The 12,766-nt window shown below is 36.6% G+C and overlaps 1 protein-coding gene across 12 annotated transcripts in view; it reads right to left on the reverse strand.

Moving 5' to 3' along the window:
* Positions 1-12,766, reverse strand: part of USP25 (ubiquitin specific peptidase 25) — a 159,930-nt gene that overhangs the window by 42,399 nt on the left and 104,765 nt on the right. For all 12 annotated transcript variants that reach the window (XM_017347187.3, XM_017347192.3, XM_051819182.2 and 9 more), the window contains 5 exons: positions 12,291-12,452; positions 9,574-9,800; positions 4,736-4,806; positions 3,378-3,606; positions 2,246-2,446 (listed from right to left, as the gene is read on the reverse strand). In XM_017347187.3, coding sequence (XP_017202676.1) covers positions 2,246-2,446; positions 3,378-3,606; positions 4,736-4,806; positions 9,574-9,800; positions 12,291-12,452 — 890 coding nt within the window. The remainder of the gene's footprint in view (positions 1-2,245; positions 2,447-3,377; positions 3,607-4,735; positions 4,807-9,573; positions 9,801-12,290; positions 12,453-12,766) is intronic.

Below are 12,766 nucleotides of genomic sequence, written 5' to 3' on the forward strand. Positions count from 1 at the left end.
TTTATAACTTTGTTATACAAAATATAAGTATGCCAAGAATAGGAGCTTAATCAATAAACAAAGGATTCATTGTGAATGCTTAAGTACTACTTACTATCACTTACAGCAATGATGCAGTCCCTTCCATTCAGGGTAACAAGACAAGAACAATTCCATGAAAATGAAGTATGAAAACACTATGGGGAAAACAACATAGTGCCTCCATCTTGTGACAAGTTTTGGGGAGTGGTTTGGGACATATATCACAGAAGACAAAGGATGAAGTCATCCGGGGGTGGAATTGATTTAAAAATGCAAAGAACTATAATATAGTTACTACATGTGATTTGAGTCTAAATATCTCTTGATATCCACTGAAACTGTATTGTTGTGCACCCATAGCTGGACCCTGGATGTATGCATGGAAAAAAGCTAACTTTGAATAGTGGTAGAATTCACCAGTCACTGTGATAGTAGATTGTATGTTGTGTAAGTAGTGATATGTTAGCATCTTTGCTTGTATAATATCATTATTGTGGTCTTTTAAAAATTCTGATTTATTTATTTCAAGATCAAAATCAATGACTTTACATTCAATTTACATGAAAACCAAGTTACAAATCTGGACAGATCTGTGCATGCCATATTGTGGTACTGTGAATTTTCTATTAAAGGAATAATTCCGTCTTATAAAAATGATAATGCTAAAACCCACAAAAGTAATCCTGCATGGAAATCTGTTTATAAGAGGTGAAATTAAACAATCAAAATTCTGAATGGTTTCCTTAAATAAAAACAAAACACACACACCTTCTAAAAAGAAAAAAAATCAAAATGATCAGGTTTTTTTGTTGTTGTTAAAGACAAATGAGTTGGAGGAAAACATCTGGGTTTAATTTTTAGCTTCTTGTTTATTGAACTACTACAGGGAAACAACATTTTCTCTTTTACAGCAGGAAATATGCTGCTGTAAAATATATTCACAACTTAAATGATAAAATTATTCTTTCAAAAAATCAAGACATTCAATTTTTCATTTTGATAGAATATATTTCCCTCATTTTTATCCAGTGCTAATTTTAAAAACCATATTGCACTCATCAGCTAGTAGTTTATATGATAATGACATTTTCATATTTATTTTTGAGTATTTAGCACTCAAAAATATCTTACAGTTCTATAGATTTTCACTTGGAATATATCAAATACTTAATTTTGGCTAAAATCAAATAAATACTCTAAGTTAAAAGTGCTATTTTAGTATTATATAAAAACAGAAGGGTATATTAGCAGTATTATTTTGCTCCAATTTGAAGTTACTAGGTCAAGTTCTAATAGTGCCTTTGTTTTTGTTGCCTGATATCGTCACAGCTTTTTCTGTTTCTTGCCAAGAAGAGTCGATTACACTCAAGAGTAGGCAGGATAGGTAGAGCCAGCAGAATCATCTCATTTATCCAAAGATAAAAAAGTTGAGCATCATTAATCAGAAAATCCAAAATCTTTTTTAAAATTTTTTTTTTTTTTTTTTTTACAGGCAGAGTTAGTAAGAGAGAGAGACAGAGAGAAAGGTCTTCCTTTTTCCGTTGGTTCACCCCCCAGAGTGGCTGCTATGGCCGGCACCGTGTTACACCGATCCGAAGCCAGGAGCCAGGTGCTTCCTCCTGGTCTCCCATGCGGGTGCAGGGCCCAAGCACTTGGGCCATCCTCCACTGCCTTTCTAGGCCACAGCAGAGAGCTGGACTGGAAGAGGAACAATCGGGACAGAATCCAGCGCCCCAACCGGGACTAGAACTCTGGGTGCCAGTGCCGCAGGTGGAGGATTAGCCTAGTGAGCCGCACGGCGCTGGCCAGAAAATCCAAAATCTAAAAAGCTCCAAAATTTGAAACAGTTACTGAGTGCCGATATGATGCTCAAAAAGTTTTCAAAATTTGAAATATCTGGCATTTCTCATTTTTGGATTTCAGATATTCAATCAGTAAAAGTTATGCCAATATTCCAGAATCTGAAAAACTACAAACAACTCCTAGTCCCAAGTACCTAGCACAAGGGTTGCTCAATATGTATATGCAGACAATGGTATCTGCCAAAGGGGAAAACAAAACTGTTAGCTGGGAATATCTCATTACTGATGATTTTGACTAACCTGTTCACACTTCCAGATGGCTAAAGATTTTTTTCCAGCAAGTATATCCAATTTTTATTACAAAATAATAATAAATATAATGATGTTGATAATTAAATACAGCTTAATAAAAATGGACAAACCTGTTGTCACAGAAGGCTCAGACTCCCTCAATTTCTGCGATGCTAAAAGTTTTTCCTGCAAAGCTTTCTGGGCAAGTTGTGCATCCCATTCTTCCAGTTCTTTTTCAAATCGCAGATTGTCTTCCTCAACAAAATCTCGCAAATCTGGTGGTAATGTTTCTATTCCAACAAGAGCCTGCCCAGTTTCTTTATTAAACTCCTCTGCAAATCATATTTCAAAAACTAGTATAAAATTAAGAATTAAAGGAAAAATGCAAAGTTCAAAATAAAATACATTTGAAATGGGATTTAAACTATGAATTGTATAGCAAATCAGTATTATTCAAAATTTTTCTAAAACATAAATGTTCAGAAAAACACAATATATACATATATATATCTGATAGTCCATTACAGGTAATGTTCTCAGATTTTTTTTAAGCTGAGTAAAAATGATATTAGACAAACTATTTTTTTGCTATTCTACATTGATAAAATAACATTTCCGTAATTGTAAGAAAAAAGTACATTTGATTACTCAGGAAATTAATCTTTTCATAACATAAGAAACAGTGACAACCTTATAAAGTGTGAAACAGAACTAAAATTGTTTTTCATCTGCAGCAGTTAAGTATAGCCATAAAAATATACAATTATGAAAACAAATCAACATAGCCAGATTTTTAAAAACATTACAAAAATACTATTTAAAGGATCTCCTAAACCTCTACTATACACACAATATCAACTTTACCTTTTCTATTATTAATGGATTGTCTAGCTGGTTTTGAGAATAGATACATACAAAAAGAAAGTTCATTTTATCAGTTTCAACAAACCTTTTATTAAGAGCTTCCCATATGCATATTAGAATAGAAGAAATAAAACAATTAAAATATAGTAAGACATGGAAGCTACCTGTGAGAAAATCAGAGTGAAATACACATCAAAGTCCACATGGAGTTCCAACAAGAAATGCCCAATACATGTATGCTACAAGAGTATAAGGAGAGACACTTTTCTGGAAGGTCAAGAAAAACTCTGTAGGGGAGATGACATCTAAACCAAATCTTATCAAATGAGCAGAACTGGGCAAAAAAGAATGCTACTTATTTAAAAGCCATATACCGCCCAAAATATTTCACATTCTTACCTTGTATTAAAAATTGTGCCTTATCATTTATGTACATCAAACAGTATGCGCTGGCATTTCTATAGCCACCAAAAGAGTCCCTCACTAACTCTTCCCATGATGACTTTGTCACAGCAATATCATTATACTTCATCCACCTGTTTTCACGATGATCAAAAATGTAAGCCCAGTAGTGCCCAGCATTAGCTTGGCCTTCGTGAACCAAAACAGCATGTAAGCGATAAGGAACCTAAATGTGGGGAAAAAAGAAAAGAAAGAAGAGAAGTTGATCTGTAATTACATTTCTATTATATAATAGTCCATAAAATCCACAAACTACATATTTGAAGGCAACCACATAATATATTTTTTAAAACAGAAGAAAACTAGATTAAAATTTTTTGAAGAATTAAACCAAAAAATTAAGCAAGAGAAGTTAAATGAGCTAAAGATATATAAAGTAGACAGGTATATATATAAGATGCTTTTTGAAAATCAAAATGTTATTTGTTGTATATATATTTATTGAACTCTTTCTTCTGAATAAAGAACTTATGGTAAACAGTTCATATACAATACATGATTTATCCAAATATTTATAATCATAAATTGACAGCTTATTAAATGAATTAGATAATGTATACCAGAAGTTAAAATGTAATGGAGACTTAGAGTTCCTCCCAAAATCTTGTTTCCTTAAACAATCATATTTCTTTTCTACTATAAAAGTTTAATAGTAAATAAGAACTTTTGGAGAAGCTTGATAAACTTGCGGCACAGTAGGTAAAGCCGCCATCCTATATGGGCACTGGTTCATGTTCCAGCTGCTGACTTCCAATCCAGCTCTCTGCTTATGGCCAAGAAAAAGCAGCAGAAAATGACCCAAGTGGTTGGACCCTGCTACCCATGTGAGAAACCAGGATGGAGCTTTGCCTAATCCTGAAGTGCACCTTTAGATGGAAGATCTCTCTCCTTGTCTCTTCCTCTCTGCCTACAACTTTCTCAAATAAATAAATCTTTAGAAACAATTTAAGAAATAAAAAGGAAAATGAAGTATGAGAATACAACTAAGTGAGGGAAATGTGTTCTAATCTTGTTAGAAAACTTTCTTCTTCATTCAGTTTTACTCTTAAATTATTAGTTATCCTTTTTCCTAACATGTTTATGTCATTTTACAACATAATTACCAAAATTTCATAGCAAAACATAATAAAGAATTAGGTCAAGATAAATACTATAATGATAAATTAAGATACATATGCATTCTCTCTCTGTCTCTCTCTCTCTCACTGTCCACTCTGCCTGTCAAAAATTAAAAATAAAAAAAAATACATATGCAAATACTGTTGACAATGATACTAGCTCAAAATCTCACTTACTTGGATCATAGACTTGTCAGAGTACATTAGTTCAATCGTTCGATGGATTCTGGATATGCTTTCCTGCAAATCTAAGGATATAAATCAGATATAAGCTAGTGATTACCATCAGTTGCATTTCTACTGAGACTTACAAACTAGGGACTAAATTTCTTCTTATAAGCATGGTAGAGGTACAAGAAAACTTTCCCCTAAAATTCTTTTAATAGCATCACATTTGGGAGTCCAATGTTGCAGCATAATCGCTTAAGCCACCATCTGCAACACTAGCATCCCATATAGGCACTAGTTTGGGTCCTGGCTGCTCCACTACTGATCTGGCTCCTTACTAATGCACCTGTGAAATCAGCAGAAGATGGCTCAAGTCCTTGGTTCCCTGCACCCACGTGGGAATCCAGGAAGAAGCTCCTGGCTATTGGCTTCAGCCTGGCCCAGCTCCAGTTGTTGCAACTATTTGGGGAGTGAAGCAGCGAATGGAAGATCTCACTCTATGTATCTCTAGCTCTCTCTCTCTCTCTCTGAAATTCTCTTTCAAATAAATAAAGTAAATCTTTAAAAAAAGATAACATTATATTTGGACACATTTGGAACCTGAATAAACTGAGATACAGTTCTCCTTAATAAAAGGCATACTGTGAATACATAATTAAATAACAAAATAGGAGCAGGGTTTGTGTGCATCAGGTTACCAGTGGGGAGATCTGCATCCCACATCAGAGATCGAGTTCTAGATCAAGCCTAGGCTCAAGGCTCACCTTCACTTCTCATACAGATTCCTGCTAATGTACCTGAGAGGCAATAGATGATGGCCTAAATAACTGGGTAAGTCATCCACATGGGCGATCCATTAAGAGCCACTGGCTCCAGCTTTAGACTGATTCAGGCCCAGCTATTGTAGGTATCTGGGGAACGACCCAGTGGATAGGAGAGCTCTGTCTTTTTCTCTCTGCTATTCTCCCTTTCAAATTAATACATAAAACATTAAAAAGTTAATAAAAATGTTATTCATCTAGAAAATATTCAGAGTCAATAAAATTGAACTTTTTCCCAAATCTACGTAAGCAGATCTCAGTAAGACTTAAAACTAAATCCCATTACATATTGATATAAAACAGGAAAACTTAAGGAGAAAATAACTTCACCACCTATCTTATGACTATGAGTATACATATATGAATGTAATATTATATAAAATAAAATTTTGGTATTTCCATTACCTATTGCTTCTATTTCTAATAAAAATTAATCTTATAAAATTATTCAGAGATTAGAATGTTCACAGCTATAATGTGCATAATAATTTTTAAAAGGGGGAGCTTATCTAAATATCTGTCAGTAGAGAAATGGATTATAATATAACCACACCATAGTGTGAGGCCATGGAACAGAATTTGGAAGAAACCATGAAAGACTATGAGAAAATATTACTAGCTTTAGAATGTGGAAAGACTTGTCTAGTGACTAGGAGTGGGTATTTTAGCCTAATGGTTTCAATCCCAGAATCCCACACTAGATTGCCTGGATTCAATTCCCAGCTCTACTTCCACACTACAGCTCCTGCTAATGCTGATCCTGAACAACAGCAGGGATGGTTCAGGTGATTGGGTTTCTGCAACCCAAATGAGAAAATTAATTTGCCTTTTCAGCTGTCAGCTTTGGCCCTGACCATTGCAGGCATTTGAGGAGTCTATTAGCAGATTTGAGTTCTCTCCCAGTCAGTCTCTCTCTCTCCCAAACTCTCTCCCTCTGTCTCAGCACCATAAAGGAAAAGATAAGACCCTCACACATAAAACTTATAAAATCTAAATTACCATAACTAAAGACAACATACATAAAGAAAATAAAGTGAAAAACTGACTGCATATACTATTGGACAAAGACTAATATCTATAATGCATTAAACTTTCTACTAAGCAGTAAGAAAAACACAATACAAAAAATTACCATGTTACAAATTAGAGATTTACATGACAATAAAAATAAACAACTACAATTTCACTCATCATTAAGGAAAGACAAATCAAGACACTGAAATATATTTTTACCATCAGACTACCAAAAATTAAAAAGCACCAGAGATAGGGTATTAGCTGGCAGCCTTTCTTATACACAGTTCACAGGACTGTAAACTGACTCAATGTTTTGAGGGGAAAATTTTTTAAAGATTTATTTATTGGGGCCGGCGCTGTGGCAAAGTGGGTAAAACAACCACCTGTAGTGCCGGCATCCCATATGGACGCTGGGTTGAGTCCCAGCTGCTCCTCTTCCAATCTAGCTCTCTGCTATGGCCTGGGAAAACAGTGGAAGATGGCCCAAGTCCTTGGGTCTCTACACCCCTGTCAGAGACCCAGAAGCAGCTCCTGGCTCCTGGCTTTGGATCGGCTCAGCTCCAGCCGTTATGGTCATTTGGGGAGTGAACCAGCAGATCAAAGATCTCTCTCTCTGCCTCTGCCTCTTTGGAACTCTGCCTTTCAAATAAAATAAATCTTTAAAAGCTAGTGTCACAGGAGGCAGCTTAACTGCTGCAACACAAAGGCCACCTTGAAAGAAAATTTTAAAACAGTTAATTCAAATTTAAGTTAAATAGATGAGAAATGGCACTTTTAAGAATATATCCTGAGGCCAGTGTTGTGGTGCAGTGGGTTCAGATTCATACTGAGATGTGGAAAATTCCATATGAGTGCCAAGAGTCCTGAATGCTTCACTTTGGATCCAGCACCCTCCTAATGAACCTGGGAAAGCAGCAGATGATGGCCCAAGTGCTTGGGTCCCTGTCAAACACTTGGAGATCAGACAGGGTTCTAGAACCCTGACTTCAGTCTGGTCCAGCCCCAGCCATTGCAGTCATCTTGGGAGTGAACAAGCAGATGGAAGACCTCTCTCACACTCTGTCTCCCTTCAGTTCTGTAATTCTGCCTTTCAATTAAATAATAATATTATATATAGATAGGTATGAAAACCTAGAGGATATAAGCATGTATGCAGAAGGCCAGGGAATGTTGATATGAAAATTAAATAAATTCTATCACACAAATATATTGGAGTACTACACAATAATTAAAAATAATGCTAACAGCTACTATCAACAAGGAGGAAAGTAAGGAAATAAATTTCCTAAGGAAAACCTTTCCTGACCTATAGTATTATATATGCAAAGCTTATCTATGACTGCCCCTCAAGCTTCTCAAACTTAAAAGGGACCAAAGTGAACTCATCATATTCCCACCTCCTCCCCAGAGGTGGGGTGGGGGAGGTCCATCACTTTGCTCAGGTGCATTGATCTCTATTTCGTTACCAACACCATTATGAACTAAGGAGATACTCCTGACTCCATCCTCTCTCATATCCATAGTCAACTGATCAATATCAGTAGTTTCTGAAGAGCAATGCAACTATTTCGGTTTTAAAAGCTTCCTAGCTTCCATCCTCTGAATTTAACCCCATAAAAATAATTGGCCATGCCTAGCAGAAAATTACCCCAACAGTTAGCAGTGTTTGCTAAACATTCTATGCTTAATTAATATTTGTTAATAAGTTCAAATACAAAAAAAAAATCTCAGGGGTCAGCATTGTGACATAGTAGCAACATCCTGGAACACTGGCATCCCATAAAGGCACTGGTTTTGAAACCCAGTGGAAAACTTCCAATCCAGCTCCCTGATGATGTGCTTGGGAAAGCAGTGGGGGATGGCCAAGTGCTTGGGTTCCTGCCTCCTAATGAAAGACCCATAGGAGGCTTCTGGCTCCTGGCTTCAGCCTGGCCCAGCCCTGTCTACTGTGGCCATTCAGGGAATGAACCAGAGGATGGAATATCCATCTCTCTTTCTCTGTCTATCCCTCTCTCTCTCTGTGACTCTGGCTTTCAAATACATTTAAAAATAAATAAATAATTCCTCATATATAGAAAATATTAAGGAAAATCTTTACAAGTAATAATGCTTGTTATTAATCATAATTCCCTATTTACTCACTTTTTACTTTGCTCTTTATTAATATAAAGTTGGTCACATAAAATTCAACAACCAGTATTGTCAATAAATTCCAATCTTGTAGTTCCCACATTTTTTTTCACAAACCAACAGAACTGTCATAACATAAGGGGATTATAACAAAGCATTTTGATAAATAAAAAAATTAATTCACAAAATCTATGATGAAGTATTAACATCATTTCATTTAAAACAAACATACATCTTTACAATAGGAAAGTGGGAAACATGTAAATTCAATATAAAGGAAATTTCTTCAAAGAAAGAACAGATTGGGAACTTAATACACATATACTCTATAGAGCATTGTCCTTATCTTTCTCATTTTGTTTTTTGCCAGTTAAAATTCTGTAACAGATTAACACTGTGTCCATAGGTCACAATTTGAAAGATTTGTTATAGCAGATTTAAAAATTAAAAATTTCCTTTCTAGTTCTTAAGACTAAAGAAAATTTCTCTTAACACGCTTCTTTGTTAAGCAAACATCAGGTGAAGGACAAAACAGATACATACAAACTTTGGTTCTGTATGACATTTTACCAACACAGAATCTGCAAATACCAGTTTGATATAAATTTAGAGCTCTAAACCAGAAAATCAGACCATCTGCTAAGTCATTAATCAGTTACCTAATCCAGGGAAAATCTTTTGGTTCCTATGAACCTGATATTAAGAATATAAAAGTGAGGAGTCACACTACTTCATCTTACATAAAACCTTTTCTCGGAAAAAAAAAAAATGACTCTAATATTTAAATATGAAATCCAGAAGTGATTTTCTGTCTCAGTTTTAACATTATACACATCTGAGGTGACAGTAGCTATGCTACCACGACCAGAAGGTTCTTACCTCTGGTGTCATTTTCTATTTCTGTCCTCCAACGATGTAAACAGCTTTCTAGTACAGAAAGTTCTTCTTCTGTTATGTGCCTTGGAGCTGGATGCATGGGCAAATCTGGAGGTATCCGAGACTGGGTGAATGGTTTGTGTATCACTGATCTTGACGAAATGGCAGCAACTGATGCAGGTGATGTGCTTGGCAGTTCTGAAGAAGGGGCTCCCTGTGGCTCTGCTGTGCTATATTTTAAAAAGCATAAAATATTTGCTATCAAACTTTCAAACTGAAAATCTTGACAAAGATAATGCCAAACACACAGACATTAAATTAGCTCTAATTTGAAAAGGAAAACATTTTTAAAAATAAATAAATGGGGCCGGCGCCGCGGCTCAATAGGCTAATCCTCCGCCTAGCGGCGCCGGCACACCGGGTTCTAGTCCCGGTCGGGGCGCCGGATTCTGTCCCGGTTGCCCCTCTTCCAGGCCAGCCCTCTGCTGTGGCCAGGGAGTGCAGTGGAGGATGGCCCAGGTGCTTGGGCCCTGCACCCCATGGGAGACCAGGAAAAGCACCTGGCTCCTGGCTCCTGCCATTGGATCAGCGCGGTGCGCCGGCCGCAGCGCGCCGGCCGCGGCGGCCATTGGAGGGTGAACCAACGGCAAAGGAAGACCTTTCTCTCTGTCTCTCTCTCTCACTGTCCACTCTGCCTGTCAAAAAATAATAAAAAAAATAAATAAATAAATAAATAAATAAATAAATAAATGGAGTGATCTAATATCCTAATAAGATTCTTACAATATAAGGACTAAATTATTAAAAGGATGAAATTGTGGCTTTACAGTAAAAATAATTAATTTTTTTAAAAAATTGACAGCAAAAAAATCTACTGTGTGCTAAAATTATAAAGACCTCCAGACCTCCCCTTGCTAATACTTGCCAGCTCATATTAAAGAAACAGCAGCTCAATTCACAATAGCTAAGATATGGAATCAACTCAGATGCCCATCAACCAATGACTAAGAAAATGTTGTATACACACATGATGGAATATTACTCAAAAATAAGAATGAAAGAAATCCTGTCTTTTGCTACAAAACAGACGCAACTGGAAGCCATTATACTTAGTGAAATAAGGCAGTCCCAAAAAGACAAATACCATATGTTTTCCCTGATCTGTGGTGCACTTACAGAGTACAAAAAAATGTAATGTATATGAGCAAGACTGACATTCTGAGGCTTGTTTACAGCCCTTGTCTCTACTGTGATGGGACAGTGATTTTTTATTTTGAATTCTTCAATTAGTATAGGGTTAATCTTATGAGTATAAATTAAACTGAAAGTATATCATTGTAAAAATTATAAGAAAGAATAAAGAAGGAAGGAGGCAGGAGGGTGAGAAGTATCACTATGCTCCTAAATCTGTTTATATGAAATTTGTTCACCTTAAAAAATAAATTTAAAAATACAAAAAAATTATTTGAAAGGCAAAATTAAACAGACAGGGAGAGTCACACACAAAGAGTAAGATCTTCCATCTACTGGTTCACTCTCCAAATGGCTACAACAGCTATACCTGCGCCAACACAAAATCAGAAGCATGGATCCCAATTCAGGTCTCCCATGTGGGTGGCAAGGACCCAAGTATTTGGATCATCTTCTGTGGCTTTCCTAAAGGCATTAGCAGAGAGCTGGATCAAAGTGGAGCAGCCAGGACATGAAATGATGCTTATATGCGAGGCAGGCATCCCAGGCTCCAACTTTACCTACTGTGCCACAACATCAGCTTCACAAATTCCGATTTAATAGTATTATTTTCATGGATAAAGAAAGACTGAAACTGGGACAAGGGGTTTGGTGTAGCAGGATAACCACATCCATACTAGAATGCCTGGGTTCAAGTCCTGGGTTCACTTTTGATTCTAGGTTCTTATTTATTTATTTATTTTTTGGACAGGCAGAGTGGACAGTGAGAGAGAGAGACAAAGAGAAAGGTCTTCCTTTTCTGTTTGTTCACCCCCCTCCAATGGCCACTGCGGCCGGCACGCTGTGGCCGGCACACCACGCTGATCCGAAACCAGGAGCCAGGTGCTTCTCCTGGTCTCCTGTGCGGGTGCAGGGCCCAAGCACTTGGGCCATCCTCCACCGCACTCCCTGGCCACAGCAGAGAGCTGGCCTGGAAGAGGAGCAACCGAGACAGAATCCAGCGCCCCCACCAGGACTAGAACCCAGGGTGCCAGCACCATAGGCGGAGGATTAGCCAAGTGAGCCACGGCGCCGGCCATTCTAGGTTCTTATTAATAGGCATCCTGTGGGGCAGCCGGTAATGGTTCAATTTGATGGATACCTGCCACCCAGATGAAAGAAACAGATTGTGTTCCAGGTTCTCAGGCTCCAGCTTTTGCAGGATTTGGAGGATGAATCAATGAAATGTATCATTTCAGCTCCCTCCCTGCTTTTCAAATAATTTTCTAAAAAAAGTTGAAACTTACCTTACTATATACCAAAACAACTTGAAGTACAATTTTAAATTGAAAAAAATGATGAAAATGTAAATCTGTAATCACAAAATATACTTACATAATGAAATAAGAAAACCATCCAAAAGATGTACAATAAGTGAACCAAGACTTCGTTACAATAAACCACAGGATGTAATTACCTTTGAAGGCCTCATTATGTTATTACGCAATATAGGTAAGACAGATTTCTCTTTCATCAAGAAAACCTTTTACCTTGGTAATGTCTGTGCTGGTACAGAACCACTGGGTGGGGAAGTAGCATCAATATCATCAACTGGAGAGGTGCAAACAGGCTTACTTGAAGCAAATTCCAAAGCATACTGTAGAACATCTACCAACGGGAATCGCTTGGGACCTGAACCATAGCTTAAATATCTGTGAATTATAACAATATGAAGGCTTTTACTTATACATACAGTACATTTGGGTTTGCAAAAAATAATTCTTGTAAAATATGGTACACCACTTAAATAAATCATCCTCAAAAAGGAAATGCATTTGTTTTCAAACATCCAAGATATAATTAAATATCCTTCAAAAAAAGAAAAGGGATTAATATTGAATGTATTTATATATTCTAATAATTTCTAAATGCTGCTGTAAAATATGACTCAACAGGAAGATGAAAACTGACAGTCCTAATGCCTTCCTAAGACTGTTTTTATTTTTAGATCTGCCATTTGATCTCA

The sequence above is a fragment of the Oryctolagus cuniculus genome, chromosome 4, assembly GCF_964237555.1.
Source record: "Oryctolagus cuniculus chromosome 4, mOryCun1.1, whole genome shotgun sequence".
Lineage (NCBI taxonomy): Eukaryota > Metazoa > Chordata > Mammalia > Lagomorpha > Leporidae > Oryctolagus > Oryctolagus cuniculus.